This window comes from Protopterus annectens, chromosome 7.part1, assembly GCF_019279795.1.
Source record: "Protopterus annectens isolate FY-2018-M chromosome 7.part1, PAN1.0, whole genome shotgun sequence".
NCBI classification, from domain to species: Eukaryota; Metazoa; Chordata; order Ceratodontiformes; family Protopteridae; genus Protopterus; species Protopterus annectens.
The window spans coordinates 332,603,774-332,625,486 of NC_056740.1; the positions used below are offsets into that span (position 1 = coordinate 332,603,774).

Consider the following 21,713-nt stretch of genomic DNA (forward strand, 5'->3'; position numbering starts at 1 on the left):
CCTTGTCCCTGTTCTTGCTGTGGTACTCTTTGAATAGCTCTCATGTCCATGAGAGCAGAAATTTGTTTTTGTGCCTCTGCCCATTGGTTTTGTGGCAGGTCCGGCATAACTTTTGATTTTGGAAGGGTGTGAAAGTGGAACCTGTAACCCTGAGAAACAATATTCAGTACCCATTTGTCCTGGGTGATCATGTGCCAATTTTGTGAGAAAAGTGCTAGCTTTCCCCCTAAGGGTGCTGCCAAAAGGGAAGTGCTTGGCATTTGTAGAGGGAAGTCATTGGGACTGTTTCCTATAAGGTTGTGATTTGTCTTCTCCTCCTTTGGGGGATGAAGCACCCCACTGTTTAGGTCTGTATGAGCCTTGGGGCTGAGATCTGCCTCTTGGGCGTCTGTATCTGCCTCTTTGTGGCCTGTCTGACACTGGAAAGGACAATTTTTTGAAGGCCAGTTTCTGCTAAACCTAGGTGGTTGAACCTGTAAGAAATCCTTTACTGTCTGCATTGATTTTGCTTTATCCTCCATTTTCTTTAACACCTCTTCTGCCTTAACACCAAACAAAGTATCATGCTGTAGTAGAGCATCCAATAATATTACTTTAACATGTTCAGGTAAACTTTGTTCTTTCAACCAAGCATGCCTTCGAATGACAGAGCCTGTAATAGCAGCTCTACAAGAAGCCGCTAATGAATCAAAACCACATTTCAGAGTATGCTTTCCCACTTGTTCAGTTGCATGCAATAAATCCTGCATTTCCTTATTGTCAGGACATTCTGAGTTTGTAACCATTTTCTGTTTTAACAAAGACATCAGGTACTGTTGATATTTAAGCATGTGAAACTGGCAGTTTAAAGCCCTAACAGCTAAAGTAGCAGAAGTGTAACCCCCCCCCCATCTATCCAGAGCTCTAGAATCCCTATCAGAGGGGACAGGGTTTTTTGCAGTGGAGGCTTAACCCCTTTGGGACTCTGAGAAATTGTTTCTGGGTCAGCAGCAGGGTTTTTATAAAGAAATTTATGAGAGTCAGGGACCCTGTAGTACCTATCTGGCTTGACTGGTGCAGGGGGTAAAGAATCAGGAGACAGACTGGATTCAGAGAAAATATCATCAACAATATCAAGCAATATCAAGCACAGGGAGGATAGCCAGGGGCCTGTGCTGAGGCAATAAAAGAAAGTCTCTGAGCCTTTTCTTGGATTCTGAATAATCCTGGCTCTCCCAATGGAAATGCTCCCTCATGGTGTGCAAGGTTTCCCCAAAAGAATAATCCTCAGGCGGAGAGGCTGAAGGTATAGATTCTTCAGCATCAGAGTCCTCATAGGGAGGGAGAGAATATCCCTGATCTGAAGAGGAATCAGAGGAAATAGAAACCTGGTCAGAGGAGTCATAGTCATAGTCAGTGTCTTGCCTAGGTCTTTTATCAGGAGGGGGACGGGAGCCCCTGATCAAAGTAATTAGGTCCTCGGCCATTTTAAGCATCTGTTTCTTTGGCATGGATGACTGTCCAGGAGAATGCTGTACTTGTTTCCTTGTCTTTAATGGTGTTTTTGACTTTGCCTTGGTTGCTGTAGTGGACTTAATAGTAAGATGTGAAGGTCTGAAAACACCCTCAGAAGCCGATGCCTGCTCAGCGGCTCCAGACCCATTTGAGGGAATAGATTCTGTAGGCCCAATACCTTGAGTTTCCAGAGGTCTAGGTGTCTCCACGTGGGAGTCGGATACGGCCTGTGGCTCTGAGGTAGCGGGTGTCAGGGGCTGCGAAAGCGCCTCACTGAGAACCGGTGACTGGCCTAGAAGAGGCTTCGTCGGTTTTGGACCGCGGAAGCGTCCTTTTCCTTGTCTTTGCGTTTTTTATGAATTCCAGTTTCCGGTTGTTCTGACGGCATTATGTAGTTAAACCTTCGGCCAAAGTAATGTAAAGCAAAATCAAATCGACGCTTAATAGTGCGTTTGTTGAATCTAGCACAAAACCGACAACTAGTAACGTCGTGATCAGGGCCTAGGCAAGGAATACAGTAAGAATTGTATTTATTACTGCTTAGTGTAACTCATTCTAAGCCTTTTAGTTTAAGCACTTGGGCTTCAGACCAGTTGTTTTACATTAGGAAGGTTTGTGGCCTGCACTGTGGTGGCAGGACAGGTAGCTTACATCCTTCTAAGTTGGGAACTGCTGACTGAGAGCTCAGTGTCTGTTATTCTAAAAGTGTATTAGTTCTGGTTTAAGCACTTGGGCTTCAGGACAGTTATTTTACATTAAGAAGGTTCGTGGTCTGCACTCTTGTGGGAGGAGAGGCTGGACTCTGCCCTTCTGAGCTGGGAATTTCTGGTTAAAGGCTTATAGTGCCTGCATATTTGAACTGTTTCTTACTGAAATTGGTACACCTTGTTTGCTGTAGCATAGACTAGATCCAGGTCTGCTGAATCTAGCTTTGTTTGTATGCTTGCTGTTTGTTTGTTTGTTACTTCCCTGAAACGCTAATTCCACCTAAAACGCGGCTTTTCAGCGCTTCTGTGGATCCCTAGTGATATCTGCATTGCTTACTGTACTTATTTCCTTGTTTCACTTGAAAGAAAGTTACTGTTTGTTGTTTTTGCATTTAAGCTACCTGTAACACATTACATTTAAGTTACCTGGCACTTGCTCACTAAGTCAGCACTAAAAAATTAAAAGCACTACACCCTCACAAACTCCCCTTGAGTACCCTGTTCCCAATTGGCCCTTTTTTCAATTATAAAGGAATTCCCAATACTATTCTAGCATGTCCAAAGGTCAGTTGTCCATCTCCACTCTGGTCCAGCTGGTGAATCTGGTAATATTGAGGCAATGTTACATCTGCCTCATGTACACAGACAACCCTCTCCTCCTCCCAACAAATTCCAACACATGTGAGAGATGCAACCATATAGCCAAACTGGAGGCTAAGCTCTCTCAACTCAGTACTGGCGTAACCAGTCAGGAGGAGAAGGAAACCACACTCACTACAATTCCAGTCTCACATAGACCTACCACGACAGCAAACCAAACACATAAACACACAAAAACATACTCGGAGGCTCTAAATAAAAATCGGCCTAAGCAGCAGAGACCTCCAAAGCAGACACCCAAGCAACCGCTACCCCAAAACAAAACACGTGCAACAACTAGCTCACAAAGCCAGTGTGCCGAACAGTCACAGCGCTTAAGGCTAAACAACACACCTGATACACTTGTAATAGGTGACTCTATCGTCAGGCACACTGACGTCCCACTCACCAGGCTGAACAAGGAGAAGGTCACGGTGAGCTGCCTGTCGGGTGCTAGGATCTGCCACATAACACACGCACTCAGGTCACTCCAAGGCAAGTACAAATATGACTCAGTCATTGTCCATGCTGGTGTGAATGACCTGAGACGTACCTCCCTGGACTACATGAAAAGAGACACAGAGGAGCTCTCTGAGCATGTAGCCCAGGCCGGTATGACCCTGACCTTGAGTAGCATCTTACCCTCACCAAGAATGATGCCACAATATGAAGACAAGATGATCAATTTCAACAATTGGCTTAAGTATTGGTGTCATTCAAAGGGGATCCAATGCCTGTCCGCCTGGGATGACATGCTCGACAAGCCACGATGCTTCACTAGGCTTGCACCTATCACCCCTGGGCTTTCGGATATTGGCAAAGGCTCTTGCTACCTCCATAGTGCCTTTTTTAGGCAAGGCTCAAAAGACAAACCCACCTCCATAGGTATCACAAGGGATAAGAAACTAAGAGTAATGCTACTCAACGCCAGAAGTCTAAACCTCAAGATGCACGCACTCGAAACTCTCCTTAGCATGGAGAACATCGATATCTGTGCAGTAACAGAAACCTGGATCAAGGCTCCCGAGAGCACCCCAGCACTACCAGGTTATACCTCATACCATGCTTTTCAGCCCCAAAACTTGGACCGAACCACAAAAGGATGGGGAGTATCAATATTTATCAAAGATACCCACACCTCCAGGTTGGTAGCACAGCACAAAGCATCAGAGACTATCCATGTGCAACTAACAGTGGGTAAAACTGCATTCCAGTTTATAGCCTGCTACAGACCACCCTCCCAAACCCAGGAACCCCACTCGGCCTTCCTGAGAACACTGGAAAATATGAAGGTCTCTCTAAACACCATTATATTGGGCGACTTCAACTACCCAAACATAGACTGGGAGCATTACTCTAGCTCTAACACCCTAGCCCAAAGGTTCCTAGAATTTATAAACTCAAATGCTATGAACAACTTGTTACCGCTCCCACAAGAGGGGAAAACATACTGGACCTGATCATCAACAACATGGGGACTCTATGCTCCAGACCAGAAGTGTATCCCTCACTGGTAAGATCAGACCATAAACTAATCTCACTGGATATTCACATCCCGACCCCACCCCCTGCCCAGAAAACCACAGTGAAAAACTTCTCTAAAGCAAATTTCACACTCCTCAAAACCGAGGTGGAATCCTTCAAAGCCCCCGGGCCTGTGGAAAATACGGCCCAGACCGCAGAATCCTTTATAAACGCATTCTATGAACACCTTCAGCAATGCATGGCTCATGCAATCCCAAATAAAACCAAGACCCAATCCTCCAAAGGCAGACGTCCTGTCTGGTGGACCCAAGCCATAAACAAACTATACAATAGAAGGAGGAAGCTACTACATGATGGAGCAAAATCCCAAAAAGGGAAGGCATCTCTGATCAGTATTAGCAAAAAACTACGGGCACTCATAAAATCGTCTAAGGCCAGCTTCGAGAGAAAAATTGCACAGGGCACTAAGGATAATCACAAGGCTTTCTTTAGTTATGTTAGGAACCTGGGTGGAAACTTCCAGATATGCTCAGAATTAGTCCAAAATGACAAAAAAAGACACCGAACCTACAGACATTGCCAACATCCTAGCTGACAGGTTCAGCGCAACCCCCCCCCCACCAAAAGGGTGAATATCTATCCCAGCAGAGTGCTGGCCCCCTGACATCTCAGATGCTCAGGTAAGAGCCGCCCTCTCCAAAGCAAAAAACACAGCATCAATGGGACCAGACTGTGTCCTGGGCTGCTTCCTACATGAACTCCAAGAAGAGCTAAACCCAAACATAAAACTACTGTTCAATCTCAGCATTACTACAGGATCTGTACCCAAAGAGTGGCGTACAGCAATAGTGGTCCCTCTCCACAAAGGTGGTGCCTCAACGGGTCCTGGAAACTATCGCCCCATAAGCCTGACTAGCTTGGTCTGCAAAGCTATGGAAAGGATCATCATGGACCTCATAAATAAAGATATTGGGGACCTACAGACACTGGATCCTACCCAGTTCGGCTTTGTTAAGGGCAGATCCTGCTTCTTAAACCTGGTCGATTTCTTTGAAACAGTCACCAAGGCAATTGACGAGGGGAAGGTGGTCCACACAGCCTACCTGGACCTCACAAAAACTTAAATATAAACCCCTATGTCACTAGATGGGTTGTAAACTGGCTCAAGGACAGAACCCACATGGTTAGAATTGCTGGAGCCATGTCAGACTCCAAACCAGTTACAAGTGGTGTCCCACAAGGCTCAGTCCTGGGACCTCTCTTGTTCGGTATATATTTCTCGGAGGTACAGGCCAACACGGAAGGACTGTGGCTGACCAAGTTCGCAGATGACTGCAAACTGGGTGCCAGAATAGACTCTCCATCCAACACAAGCATCCTCCAAAAGGGCCTCATAGAAACAGACAACTGGTGCCTGAGCCATGGCATCAAGCTAAACGCCAAAAAGTGTATAGTCATCCCCTTTGGCAAAAACAAAGTGCCCACAAATTACCACATAGGTGGTAATCCATTAAAGTACAGAAGTAGTAGTTAGGGACCTGGGGACCCAAGTTGATAGCAATCTCTCATTTGACAACCACGTGGCCAAAGTGGTTAGAAAAACATTTTATATAGCCCACCTAATCATGAAGGGATTCACATCTAGATCAGGGGAGGTCATCGTGCCTCTTTACTCATCCCTCATCAGGCCCATAATTGAGTACAATGCCCCTTTTGGGATGTACCTTACCAGACACCTGCAGCAATTGGAAAGACCCCAAAAGTACCTCACCAAGAGGATCAAAGGGCTCAAACAGATGCCATATGCTGCCCGGTTAAAGAAACTCCAGCTCTACTCAGTGGCATACTGCCTGCTCAGAGGCGATCTGTGCCTGACGTATAAAGCCATGTCCATCCCGGAATTAATGGACATGCTGCACCTCAGAAAATCCAAATCCCATCGAGCTATGTGCTCGAGAGATTTGAACCTCAGCACTGAAATAAATAGGACATGCTGGAGGGACAGATTCATAACCCAGAGGCTCCCTTCACTCTGGAATAAATTCCCAGTCCAGGTTAGGCAGAGTCCCTCATTGACTCTCTTCAAGAGGAATCTTGATGAGTGGATGGGAGATCGTAGGTTTACCCCAGGTATCACTTCTGTGTCACTGTTAGACAGAGGCACAGTATACTAACCTCGAAAAAGGGCATAGCAAAATTAATTTAAAATGGGTGGCAAAAGCCAAACACACTCTGGCTAGGCTTATAAATGCCCTAGGGCAGATAGCCTAGTATGAACCTATGAATGAAAGTTCTTATGAGGTATTTGCTTCCCACAAGAAATACAATTGTTAACTTTTACTGACATGGGTCTGGAGCAAGAAAAAGTTTCCCCAATGGGGTACTTAGCTTTAATGAAGACTTCGGTTCTGAAATTCGATTTTGAAAATCTCAGGAGTCGGCCGACCGGCGCTTGCGAACTGCTTTTGCTTCGGGCACCGCGCGGCAAGAAAGACTGAAGAAAATGGCGTCGGCTGCATCTTTTATACCCCTGGTGCACTGATGTCAGGGAAGAGGCGACAGCAACTGACGCCGGACCTAGACTTTGGAATTCTGGCCGACTGCGGGTAGCCTGCCAGCAGGATAACCCAAGTGTAATGACTGCAACAGTGAAACATGATGAACGTCAGTCTGTTGGGTGTAATGACCTGCATTTGGGCTGGCAGCGAGACAGTCTGAGGATGTCATATGTACGTCCGCTTTTATACCCTGTTGCCTTGGAGCTGAGGTCATCAACCAGACAAATGTCATGTGAAGCTAAAACTTTGGTACCCAACTGGACGTCAGCGAGCTACAACCCATCTGTTAAGAACAGTGCAACAGTGACTCAGTCAAGACATCTCTCTCTTCGTAGGAGGATCCAGTGGTTGGACAGGGGATTCTGAGACAGCTACATTTTTAGGTGGAGCCACTTAACATGCCACAACTGTGTGTCTGTCCCAGATCTTACATATTGCAATTCTCTATAGAGGCAACATTCAAAAAATCAGACTATTTTTTGCAGCTGATAGGCAGCTAGGTTAAGACTAAGCCATTAAATATGAAACTTAAGCAGTAGGGAATAAATTAGGGGGAGGAAAACGTTGGGAGAAAATCATTAAGGATCTTTCTTTTCTCACTACAGTGAAGCTGTGTATAGGGCATAGTGCCCTTGCTTGTTAAAGGCACAAGAACTTGGAAAGAACGTTTTTTTCACAGCAACACTTAGAGATGGACAATGCTATCTGAAGCAGGAAATTGGCCAGTTTAGAGGGCACATTACCTATGACACATGACCTGAATGTTGCTTTCATGGAACAAAAATTGAAACAGACAGCTGAACCTGCAATTGAAACCATCTCTGAAGACACTTGATTCCCTATGTATGTATGTAGACCATCACCACAAGGATGCTGTATGTGACCGTCAGCCTCCAATGCAGATCCTTTTCTTGGAGAAGAGACAGTACTGCACCTCATTTGCTTGTTCAGATACCATACCCCAGCCTGACTGTTCAATTTCACTAGGAAGAGCTATTCCACAACCATTAAGGGCAGATGCACAGCTGCTAGCTAAGTAGCTTGATATGGAGAAACCTCACCATTAGACTTCCAACAGTGTTTGACTAATCCAAAGTGGGCCACTCATCTTAGGATTGCCATATTCCAGGGTAAGGTATTGTATCAGTGAGTGCTGAGGAACAGAAAGCCATGTCCAGGCCAGGAGCAAACAACAAACAATCCTGGAAGAAGCAACAAGGGTCTGAAATTTTGTGATATCAAAGATTAGAAAATATAAAGTATTTAGATAGTACAAAAAGTATGGAATCAAACAATAACAACAACGAAGGCTGAAAGAAGTAGGAAAAACAGGATCATTAATTCATAGGCTCATAGATCAATACTAGGCTAACTGCTCCTGTGGGCCATTTTAAGCCTAGCCAATTACCCCATGTGAGAATTAAACCCTGCACCATGTATCTATAAGATGAACACCTTAACTATCATGCCAACTCACTAAGAGATACATAAGGTATTAATGAAAGATATAGGAGGGACAGAGAAATTTAAGAAAACAAATAAGAGATGGAGAGAAAGAGAAAAAGAAAAGCAAACTATTAGATGAATATTCTCAGGACTTACATAAGCACACAACTCAGACTTTTCATATCCAGCAAAGCCTTAGAGAAAGATTCACCAGCTTGGGGAATATCTACAATATCCCTGAATCTGACCTGGATAAATCTCCAGATGGACAACAAACAGCTGAAGCTTCAAAAAGATAAAAAATGCTTAAAAAGGCACTTTTTTTTGCAGAGGGCAAGCCCAACCTACATCTCCATGTGGAAGATTTTGCCCTTTTACTTAAATATATTAACTCCATGGTTGCAGAAAGAGGAGACAAAAAACCCACATATCACATCAGTACCAGTATTTTGATAGAAACTGCACTGGCAGCGATTTTCAGTGACAAACTATAGTTCAATTAACAGTTGGCCAACTTAAATCAACAACCTGAAGCCTCATCAATTTAGAGCTTGCTAACTCGCAGGTTAGCCAATAGAAACATTTAAGTATTTCAAGAGAATCCATGGAGTTCAAGTGAGTACACTGTCAAAAAAATAATAATAAAATGTAAAGCAAGAGAAAAAGAGGATACAGTTAGAAAATACAAGGTTTCAGGGAGTAATGAGAAAGAACTTTTTTCCACGGAGAAGCTGGCAGATGACCGTGCCATTCTTTGTGTAGAGTGGCAGCCAGAAGTATGGGGGCAGAAATCACAAAATGCATGGAAGCGATAAAAGGAAATGCTTATGCTGTGTGTGACCTGGTCATGTAGGATCTGCAAAGGTTCACTTAAAAAGTTCCAGCTCTTAATTCCAGATGAATCAACAATCCATGACAACTGGATATCTAGTCAACTCATTGAAAAAGTACAAATGTAATGTTTTTGCATGGAGACAAGCTCCACTACGGTCCCACAATCATTGGAAAGAGAAAAAGAAATCTGGAAAGGGTTGGAACACTTAATGGGAACAATAGCATACTTGCCATTTTATTAAAACAAAGGGAACACTGTTGTGGACTTGTAACCTGATGAGCTGGTGCTTACTGACTTGCGGGAAAGCCTGCAGATGTGCAGTATGCCCTAATGGAAATGCTGCACATCTGCACATCAAATGTCAGAAGAGTGACTCACTCTAGGGACCTCATCCCAGTCTGTGATATTAACAGAACATGCAGGAGAGTGAGAGAGATATGTCTTCCAGAGACTGATGCTTCTCTGGAATAGACTTCCTATTCCTGTAAAACAGAGCTCCTCACTGACCCTATTCAAATACAACCTAGATAATTAGATGGGAGACTGCAAATTCACCCCTGGGGTGGCACCCATGTCCCTCATGGACAGGGGCAGTTGGTGTTGATCACAGACCCGCTTTGTTCATAAATTCATTCTGTGAACTACGCAAAAAGATCAAATGGGGATACTTGGGATTAACACTGCTAGATTTGTAAAGGCTCTAGGGCTGCTACCTTAGTAACCTCCTATGAACCTATGAGCCATACGCAGCTTACCCAAAAATAGGAGAAATTAAGCAGGTCAAGGGGGCCAAGCTGTCATTATTTGCTATCAAAATATATGTTTCTGTGGAAGATAAATCGGTGACTAAATAGATAAAATTTATTTGGATTATTCCTGACTCAGAAAACCAAATTTGAGAAGATACATAAATGATAAGCACTGGAGACAGAATTTCTTAGATGAAAACTATTACAAAGGCAAAAATGATAGGGACAGGGACAACTAGAATAAACGTCATCTCTGTCAAACGAGATCACAAAGCATACAAACACGCATCATTCTAAAGGGTATAAACAGTATATATAATGAACATTGGTTTGCCTGAGACAGTGATGCAGACATAACAAAGCACTCTCAAAAGGATGAAGGCAAGTATATTTAACAGAGAAAAACTCACTGGACCTCTCAGACACAGGTGTTTCTATGTATAAAAATAGTAAAAGCAGGTAAGTGGGAAGACATATTCCAAAAGAATTCAGAGATAGATACTTGGAATTTTCTTTCTTTAATATAATAATGATTTTTCAAAACCTTTTCACTTAAATATTTTATATACTGGTACGTAAAAAAGTTGTAGTTGGATCCCAAACTAATATAACAGCTTATAGAATGAAGCACCTTGGGAAACTATACTTAGCTGGGAAATCATGAAGCTTAGTTGTAATTTAATTTTTTTTTTGTAATTGCAATTCTCCATATGCTGAGTCGAGTCTGATCTGCCAGGTTTGCATTAGCTAGTTTTAAAGCTTTTGGACTTACTTCTCCTGAAAGATGCACTGAATGATTTAAATATGATAGTGTTCAGTTTCAACTAAAGGGAACATGAACCTGTTTTAAACACTATTTGCATATGATTAATGGGACATGGTCATTATCAACAAATATTTCTGAGCCTAAAGTACATGTGATAGAGTTTTTCAAGCAGCATGTTCCTAGATTTCTAGACCTTAAATAGTAGTAACCTCATTAAATAGTGATTATAACCAATAAATGTTATCAAGAGTACATAAGTGTATTCATTGTTTCATTATATCCAGATATACCAGCACATCAAAAATTGGACTTACATTTCTAAATGTGGATTACTAACCTCTCTTAAAAATAATACAAAATACCCTGGCTATGGTAGGCAGTATAACTCAAAGGGCAGAAGAAAGCAACCACTTTAAAAAGAGAACAAGGAGAAAATTCAATTGATCTAAATTTGTTCCCATTTTGCTTCTACATCCAGTATTTTCAAGACATCTATCGACTTTTTTGTATCTTATCTTCTATATGGTGCCTTACCTCTGTCCACATGCAGGCTGATAGGAAAACACCTCCACCCTGAGAACACACCTCTGGTGAAAACAGGACTCTGCAAGTAGCAGCAGCTTCTTATTATTTTCCTGCAGTTTAAACATCCTGCACATCAAAAGAAGAACATTTAATTAACTTTTCTTCATAGTTAGGCCTTTGTTTTCCTTACCTCAACTGCACCAACCAAGCCTACAGCTTTTCTTGAGTTGACAGAAGGTTGTGAAACAGTATCGACAGCCAATGCCAACTCTGTCTGCTCTTTGGTTGCTTGAAAAGGAGCAGAACAACTGCTCCCTCAGGCAGTAAAACAGTTAATTTGTGCAAGTTATGTTCTGCCTTCTATCAGCATCCAGCTTATAAACATGTAAAAATAAACTGTTTTTGAGCCACGGGAGATGCCACTGCACCACTGATGCTGTATGACTGCATGCAGAAAGCAAATGTGAGAAACAAACAAAACTGAAGACTGTGAAGGGCAGACATGATGAAAGCAAGGAAATAAAAGTCTGTTTAATAAATTCAACACAAAAGTAAAATGAATTATGTTTATCTTCAGAGCTATGGAATGATAAATACAACCATCAAGAGAAGAGTGTTCCAGTATAACAGAAGAATTCACTAATGGATGCACTAGTTACAAGGTATCAACCAGACCTTACAGAACTGTAAAGGAACTTCAAACAATATTCAGTAAACACGAATGACAACCTGAAAAACATTTCTTCAGGAAGGTACAGCTGTATTAAGAACTTACCATAATTAGCATAATTAAATTGTATGGTTTACTGCTGGAGTGATCTTCACATATGTGGACTTCTACCACAGAAGGCCAGACAGCTGGCTCAGCTTCCAGAGCCTAGCGCTCTACTCGGCCCAGGACAGATACATTCTCACACGAATGCCAGCACACCTGTGGTAGGGGAAGGGTGTCCACACATACCATCTTTCGCTCTGCATTGCCCTGCCAGCCACCAGGAACCTGTGCCCAACGCACAGCACTAACTGCCAGCTTTACAAGGTGAGAAGGATGGAAGTACAATAAGAAGGCATGTAAAGCTGCTCTACAATATTTAGGTCAACTTGAGGAGGTAGCATTCTATGTAATTCTAAAAAAGGGGTGCAAAATGAAGGAAGAGTGACTTGTGTACTCACCCCAGTTTTCAGAAACCCATTAGGAAGTAGATGGGTGGCGTGAGGAACTAGTACTGCAACAACAAACATACTTGAACATAGTACAGTTGTGTAAAATCTTACCATAGCAGTAGATGTCCTCTCTGTTGCAGTATTCCTAAGGTAAGGGATCTCCAGTCTAGGACGGCCCATTGTCCAACCAGTATACCAAAGACTTTAGTATCTACATGTGTCATACATCACCCATATGCTCCCCGCAGAAGGCATAGGGCATAAAGGTAAAGTATGGATGCACACACTTTAGAACTCCTTTGCCACCAGTCCGAATGCCATCATTGAATGTTGGCCTTTCTTCTGTGCTGATACTGAACTGTTTTTCATATAAGTGCCCTGTTTAGGTTCTTCCTTGTCTTTCTCTCTCTCTCTTTTTTTTTTTTTTTTAGTGTTGTTGGTTTCATGTCATCCAGAAAGGGAAAATGTCAGTGTGGGAGGCAAATAGGTTGATAGTTTCATAGATTAGTACTAGGCTAACTGCCCTTATGGGCCATTTTAAGCTTAGCCAATTACCCCATGTGAGAATCTAACCCTGCAACTCGTCTGTAAGGTAAACACCTTAACTATTTTGCGAATCTCCCACTGTAAAGATCATCGGGACTCCCCATTGTCATTCTGTCTGCTTCCCACTACCACATGCAATATTCTATCTGCCAAGCTTCATCCCTAAGACCCTATGTAGTTGCCTCTATTTACCTGGAAAACCAATATCTTAAGCTGTTGGCTCAGGGTGCTCATCTTCCCATTTTGAGGGTGTGGTATACTGGCCGAATGATGGGCTATCATTTGCAGGAGATCCCTTACATTAAAAACACTACAAAAGTAATATGGAAGGTTTCCTAACTTCCCTCAAAACAGTGAGAATGCCTACAGCTCTCAATGAATCAGGGAAAAATCCCCAAGAACGATCAGGAACACTATCAAAATATTAGGACTATTAACATGAGACATTGATATAATAAGAATGTGAATTGCTATACATTTTCTGAAGTAAAAGAAGTCTCTATAAATCTAATCGTCATTAAAGTGTAACTCACCACCTTTTCTCCAAAAGTAACTTGTTTTAAGAAGGATTAAGAGGGATAGAGCTAAAATTTAAGTCAAATCAGGGGCAGATGAAAGCTATGAGCATGCCATGGGAAAACATTTACTCAAAGCGAATGAGAGATCATTCAAGCTGCCAGCCTTAACACACTTGAAATGGGATGTATAAGTGACCTCTTCTTTTGTGTCAGGAGATTCATATGCTGAGGCACTGGCATGTGTTCTGTCCTTACCATACTCAACAGGTAGGAGCACCAATATTTCTGGCCTGTCCTCTATTTTCTGAATTACTTGGGGAGAAGAGGGAATGGAGGAAGTCGGTACAAGAGTCTGCCCAGCTGATGAAGAAGGCATCTGCTCTCCCAGGCTTCCTAGGTCAGGACTGTAAGGCAGAATTTTCTAAGTAGTTTTCTTGCAAAGCAAAAACTCCATTTTTGACACACCATCTCTGGGCTACATCTAGGAAGGCATTCCTGTCCAGCATGTATTCACAAGGATCCATCTATGTATTGCTTAATTTGTCTCATGGGGAATTTACCTGAGAAAGGATGTAGGATTCCCAGAGAACCAGGCCCGTGTCCTGGAACATATTTCACATCTCTATACCCAGCATGCATAATAGACATGAATGAGTGCTTCCCCCACTGATATACCACATCAGAGTGGTGGTGTCTGCCTGCATGTGGAGGAAATCCTGGCTTCCATATGGTCTTCAAGGCTCCAATGACTATGAATACTGCCATATTATTATTCCTTTATACTGATGTGTTCTTTTTTCTCTCTATTTTTGAACTAGAGCCTCTGGATTTTCAAATCACCCAAGCAAACTCCACAGGCAATGTCTTATGAGTTTGCTGTAAGCATCTGGGTGCCTGGACCCAGCCTGAAAAGATACACCATGCTGGAGATTTACCTGTACACCATGAGAGTTCCTTCTTTACAGAGCACGGGTAGAGAAAATGGATGCTGAAGAACTAAACATGGGGGCATCATCTGTTCTTTACGTACTAGTGAATTTTCCTCAAATGCTGGCTTGCAAGGAAGATCATCATGATACAGGAGGTCACATCACTTGTAGTTTTACCAAGGGGACTACAATGATACAGGTCATCACCTCATCTGTGGTTTTATTAGTGGGACCATCAGGATAGATGAAGCATTGTTAACCCAGTGTCCTGAGGGTTTCCCTTGCAAAGATCTGGTTTTGGCACGACAGTTGTGAAATAATATGTCAAGAAAGGGAAATTCTACTGAGAAAAAAAAGGCCCTATGTATCCACATAACCTCCCAGGAGCAAGGCCTATCTTGAGGGTAGAAGATTAGATTTTGTCAGGGTCAGAGAGAGTCCCAAGTTTTGAATGTATGCCAGATGGAACTGAAATGTCGTCTTTGTCTCCTCCAGGGTTGGTGCCTGGATGAAGAGGTTGTCAAGATATGGTTAAATGTAAATGTCCTTGGTCACACAGAAGGCAATTACTGAAGCCAGGCACTCTGCAAATACCTTGGGTGCAGTACATAAAGAAGTAAGACAGTAAATTAAAATGTGAGCCCCTGCCTTTGAATCTGTAGAAACACTTGCCTTTCCAAGCTATGGGAACATGGAGATAAGAATTTTCAGGACCAGTGTGACCATGAATGCCTAATATAAAATGAGAGGAAGAAGGGCTTGCAAAGCCACGCATCCTGAATTCTCACACTTTTAGAAACTTGTTTAATCTTGATATTTCCAAGACAAGTCTCCATGGTCTTCTCTTCTTGGGACTAGAAACAGTCTCGAGTAGAAACCTATGCCTTACTGCTCTTTTAGTTCTCTCTCTCTCTCTCTCTAGCACCTTGCAACAACACATCTTGTGGTAGCAGATGGGGTTCACTTAAGTCTTTGCTCCTTGGGGACTGGTGGAATACTGGTGATCTTGTCTTTAAGAAATGGAGCTAGTATCCCTGAGAAAAGATTGTGAAAACTCATTTTTCTTGTGTAAAACTTCCTACTTTTACAAAGAGGCCCAAGAAGCTCCCTACTGATAGGGTGTTTGTTGAAGGAGGACAGGGGTTTGAGGATATACTGGGGTGAGATGTGAGTGGTAGGGGGATGGAGGGAGGAGAAAGGGTGGGTCATAGCTGCTACCTCTCTGGGTCTTGGCAGAGAGAGCTCTGATGCTCCTCCCTCATCATCCTATAATGACCTTTCTTACCTTTTAGTGGTTTTCATTTATCCTGCTTTTGGCTGTAAGTCCAACTCTTGGTAGGGTAGTTACGGCTGTACCAGGAAATGAGGTGTGGAAAAAGAAGTTATGTACTTACCATAACGTTCCATGTTTGTTATACATCTCCGTCTTTCTTCTCATTTGTGGGTCAGATCCGATACATCGTATCCGTCTCACCTTTTTCAAAAGCTCAAAGCTTTCAGCAAAGCTCGTGGGCATTCTCTCTTACCCACAATGCAGTTCCCTAAACCCTCAGATCTTGTTTGCCTTGAGGGGAAAAAAAAAAACGTTACTGGAATTAAGGTTGTAGGCAAAAATATTTATGATGTAAGAAGAATAAGTGGCTCCTGAGGCTACACAGTCCAAAGGATATTCAATTACTACTACCCGGTCTCCCAGGAGCGCAGTCAAGAGGTATATGGGTGGGTTGTCAGAATAAAGGTGGAGATGGGTGGGTTGTAAGAATAAAGGTGGAGATGAACACAAACATGGAACGTTATGGTAAGTACATAACTTCTTTATAGGATGTTGTCAAACTCGCCTTTATTCTTACTTGTTGGACCACATCCCAAGCTACCTGATTCTTGGGTGGCTCATGGGAGAATATTCTTCAGGACCATAGAACCAAAGGATGCTTACTCCTGGAGGCCAAATCTACTTTGTAATGAGTAATAAATGTATGAAGGCTTGCCCATGTGGCTGCAGCACAGATACTATCCAAAGACAGCCTTGCCTGGAAAGCTGAAGAAGTAGCCATCGCCCTGGTGGAATGAGCTTTGACAGGTGCTGGGAGAGTTTTGTTCTTAGAATTTTAAATAAAGGAAATGCATTCAGAGAGGCATTTGGATAATGTAACCTTAGATACTGGTAAGCCTTTCTTATTAGAATAGGAAACAAATAGTTTATCTGATTTTCTGAATTCTGCAGTTCTATGTAGATAAAAACATAACTGTCTACGAATGTCCAACAGATGTAATGAATATTCTCCTTTATTCTGAAAATTTGGGAAGAATACTGGTAACTCACTAGATTTATTGAGGTTACTTTCAGATACAACCTTGGGCAGAAAGGAGGGGTTGGTGTGTAAAGAAAGTCTGTCCTAATGAAAAATCAAGTATGGTAGTTTGACAGATAAAGCTTGTAATTCTGAAACTCTCCTTGCTGGGGTGATAGCTACTTAAAACAGCATCTTCCCAGAAAGAAATTTTAAGTCACAGCTATCAGAAGTTTCAAAGGAAGGATAGATAATATGTGACAACACAAAATTTAGATGCCAAGGTGGAAATGGGTCTTTGTACGGAGACTTTAGAAGTGTAGTTCCTTTCAAGAAGGCTTTGCAAAGCCTGTGTGACATGATTCCGTAGCCATTTTCTCCAATATGAAAGTTTGAAATTGCTGCCAATTGAACTCTAATAGTAGCTGCAGTAGCACCTTCACTGAAAAGTTTAGCTAAGAAGTCTAATATAAAATGTAGGGGAGCAGTAAAGGCATCAATCTGATTACAATTTGCACATAAAACAAACTTCTTCCATTTTCCCTTGTACAGTTCTTTTGTCAATGACTTATGTGAAGAAATTAAAATGCATCTTACAGGAAAGGAAAGGGAAGGAAACCTGGCTATCAGGGGAATTGGAGCAGCCAAGCTGTCAGTTTGAGGTTGTTTAGATTGGAATGAACTATTCCTGATGGGCGAGTCAGAAGACCTGGAATGGGGTCCAGAATCCATGGTTCATCCTGAATATGAGGCCGAAGGAAGGGGAACCAGATTTGTTGGGGGCAATTAGGATCATAGTAATCTTCAACAAATTTGCTTTCTGTAGTAGTTTGGGAATTAGAGGAATTGGTGGATAGGCATAAAGAAGTTCCAGAGGCCAATCATGAACAGCTGCATCCCTTGGGGACTCCCTTGGAAGGGGAATCAGGGCAAAGTAGTTGGTGCATTTGGCATTGGTGGGTGAAGCAAAAAGGTCGCAGCAAGGCTGGCCCCATTTTTGGAAAATCTCTTCCACAATTTTTTTGATTGAGGGACCACTCATGTGGCAATACTATAGCTCTGCTCAATTTTTCTGCTATTACATTGGACCTCCCCAGGATGTGCACTGCTATCAGAAAGCAAATGGAAGTTGTAGCCCACTGCCAGACCCTTATGGCTTCCTGACAAAGGAGGTAAGATTTGGTTCCCCCTTGCTTTTTTTATTTACCAGACTACAGGCATGTTTGTCCAATTGGACTACTATCATTTCCGGAGGGAGGGAGTCTTGAAATGCATGCAGTGCTAAAAGCACAGCCCACATCTCCAGGAAGTTTATGGGCAAATGAGCCTCGTGTTGACGCCAGATGCCTTGAACCATCTTCCCTAGATAATGCCCCCCCAATCTAGGAAGCATCCGTGGTCGCCGTGGCTTGGGGTGACAGCCTTGAGATACCAGAGGATATTGAATCCATCACTGAAGATCCTTTTTGCATGAATTTGTTATCATGATTGTATGTGTCATTGGTAGTTCTAGAACTGATCACTGCGTCGAAAGTAACCACTGAAGTATTCTCATGTGAATACGAGCTAAGGGAATAAGGACAACTGAGGTAGCCATTTTGCCCACTACTTGAAGAACTAGTTTGGCAAAAGATAGTTTGTTTCTGATCAACATTCTTACATAATACCGAAGAGAGTCTACTCTGTCTTGTGGAAGTTTTGTATCATCCTTCTTGTGTCTATTTCTGCTCCTATGAAGACCAAGCTCTGACATGGCTATAGAGCGGATTTTTCATAGTTTATTGCAATCCCTAGAGAGGAACAGAGTTGTAGCACAGAATCCTTGGCCTGTAGCAGAAGATGCCTGGTCAGGACGGTCATGAGCAAGTCGTCCAGATATGGAAGCACCTAGAATCCTTGATGTCTCAGGTGAGCCACAACTACTGCCATGCACTTGGCGACCATTCTTGGCGCTGTAGTGAGACCAAAGGGCAGAGCTCGAAATTGGAAGTGACTAGCTCCTAGCCGGAAGTGCAAGTGCCTTCCGGATCACCTTTCCATCCGTACATGGTAGTACACATCTTGAAGGTCTATAGAGAACATCCAATTGTCTTTTTCCAAAAAAATAAGTATTGATGCAGTGTCATAATCTGGAACTTGCTCTTTTTTACAGATTTGTTTAGATTGCTGAGATCCAGAATGGGTCTCCAGTCTCCTGTTTTCGTTGAGAATAAAAAGAATCTTGAGTAAGTTTCAAATCCTCTCTGGTCTGCGGGGACTTCTTAGATGACTCTTTCTTAGCAACTTTTGCATTTCTAAGGTTGCTTGTTCCTTTTGACTGGGTGGAATGTCTGGAACGGTTTTGTTTTTGGGAATGGGGAAGGAAAAGGGAATGACGTAACCCCCTGGATATTATATTCTGCACCCATCTGTCATTTGTTATTTGAGTGCCTCCAGAGGCGGACAATCGGGCACCCCCTCAGCAGCGCTGAAAGGCCTTACTAAAGAAAGATTCTCTGAAGCCCTGATTCTGTGGGCCTCCCCTGCCACAAGGGTGGCATCTTCCATTATTGTTCTCACCTCTACCTCTAGGGGAACTTTCACCCCGTATGTCTTGGAAAGACCTTTGTGATTTTTTTGAACCACATCTTTCCACTACCTCTCTGACCTTTGGGAAAGGGTCTGGTGGGTGTGGAAAAATGTACTCCAATGGCAGATGAAGTCTTGCCTTCTTCTTCACGCCTGGTGAGCGTCTATTTAACTTTGGGCCCAAAGAGAGAGAAGCCATCAAAAGGGGCATTAATGAAGGAAGACTTGAAGGGCTCTGCAAAATCGCAAAGGTGCATCCAAGCCTGCCTCCTAAGTGAGATGCCTGAACCTTCTGTCCTACTCATTCCATCTGTTACATATGAGACAAGTCTCATGGAAGAGTTTACGACCAAATTTAGGGTGGCAAGCTGACAGGTTACCTTTGTTAGATTACACACATTTAAATACTTACAATAGTGCATGTACACTTCTGCTTGTTAGAATATATAGTAAAACATATAAATTTAAACACTTACAATAGTGCATGTACACTTCTGTCTGTTAGAATATATAGTAAAATATATACATTTAAATACTTACAACAGTGCATGTAGAGTTCTGTTTGCTAGTATACACATGCTAAAGGATTAAACTTTTCTTAGCTGAAAATAAGTAAGAAAATAAAAAAGAATATAGCAGAAAAAGAAGTTATGTACTCACCATAACATTCCATCTGAGTAGGTACTTCATTTGTCTGCAACCTGTGGGTATCGGATCCGGCTTCGGATCCAAGCCGGCAGCTTACCAAGGTCCAAGATCCGAGCTCCTAGCTCCTCCACCCTACCCATAATCCGCTACTACCAACCACATTACCTCAGATCGTTTTTTTTGCCTTACCAACCTGGAAACATGAAATATCAACTGCAAAGGTGATCAGAAAATCCCGAAAGGTTTGGGGGATGGCGGGGGGGTCGGTTGCAGACAAATGAAGTACCTACTCAGATGGAACGTTATGGTGAGTACATAACTTCTTTATCTGAAGTAGTTACTTCATTTGCTCTGCAACCTGTGGGACAGAGTCCCCAGCTACCTTATAAGAACCAGGGTGGTCCTTACGGAAGGATATTCCGAAGCACCGCGGAGCCAAAAGAAGCCCTACTTCTCGAAATCACATCTAATTTATAATGAGAAATGAACGTATGAGAAGAGGACCAAGTAGCTGCTGAACATATGTCGTCCACTGGAACCCTAGACCAGAAGGCTGTTGAAGTGGCTACAGATCTTGTAGAATGAGCACGGATATTAACTGGGGCTGTTTTGCCAGACGATATATACCCCTGAATAATACACTGACGAATCCAATTTGCTACAGTGACTTTGGAAATGGCTTTACCCATAGCTGATTTTCCATACGAGACAAATAACTGGTCCGACTTGCGAAACTCTCTAGTCCTATGCAAGAAGAAACGCAGCTGTCTGTGTACATCCAATTTGTGTAATGTGTATTCTCCCTTGTTCTGAAATGTGGGAAAAAACACTGGTAGATTTATTGATTGATTTATATTTGCTTCTGAAGCAACCTTAGGCAAGAAAAATGGGTTAGTCCTGAGGGACACTCTATCTTTGTGAAAGATAAGGTAAGGAGGCTTCATACACAAGGCTTGTAATTCTGAAACCCTTTTGGCCAAAGTAATAGCCACTAAGAAGGCTGTTTTCCATGACAAGAATTTCAACGGAATTGAGGCCGCAGGTTCGAAAGGTGGACTCGTTAAGGCTTGCAAGACTAGAGTGAGGCCCCTGGGGGAACCACAGATTTTATCGGTGGATTTAAAAGGAAGATGCCTCGTAAGAAGGTTTTGCACAACTTTGTAGATGCTAAGGAACCTATGCCATCACCCACATGAAAATGGGAGATGGCCGCCAATTGTACCTTAACCGTAGAAGTGCTTGCTCCCTGTTGAAAGATTAACGAGAGGAAGTCCAGGATGGTCGGGATAGGGACAGTAAATGGGTCCAAGCCCTTATCTTCGGCCCAAATGGAAAAACGTTTCCACTTACTGTTGTAAAGTTTTCTGGTGGATGGCTTATGAGCCGCAACCAGAATGGCCTTAATGGGAGATGAGATACCGGGAGTCCTAGCCATTAATGGAACTGGATCAGCCAAGCCGCAAGCTTGAGGTTGACCAGGTTGGGTGTTGGGCAATCCGCGGGATGAGAAATCAGTTCTGGACTGGGATCCAGAATCCACGGAGGAGCCACACTGTGAGACCGCAGAAAGGGGAACCAGATCTGCCGAGGCCAGAATGGGGCTATGAGGATAACTCTGCATCCCAACCGACAGGCTTTCTGAATGAACTTCATCATGAAAGGAAAGGGAGGATAAGCATAAAGGAGCCCGGGAGGCCAAGCATGGACCAGAGCGTCTCTGGAGGTTTCCCCTCTGGGGGGAATTATTGCAAAGTACTCGCTGCATTTTGTGTTTAAAGGAGAAGCAAAAAGATCACAGCGAGGCTGACCCCATTTGTGGAAGATCTGTTTCGCAACAGATGGATT

At 42.9% G+C, this 21,713-nt stretch overlaps 1 protein-coding gene across 2 annotated transcripts in view; it reads right to left on the reverse strand.

Annotated features, from left to right (window-relative positions):
- The window catches only part of WDR6 (WD repeat domain 6), a 370,840-nt gene that overhangs the window by 106,731 nt on the left and 242,396 nt on the right, over positions 1 to 21,713 (reverse strand). For both annotated transcript variants that reach the window (XM_044078749.1, XM_044078750.1), the window contains one exon: positions 11,214 to 11,330. In XM_044078749.1, coding sequence (XP_043934684.1) covers positions 11,214 to 11,330 — 117 coding nt within the window. The remainder of the gene's footprint in view (positions 1 to 11,213; positions 11,331 to 21,713) is intronic.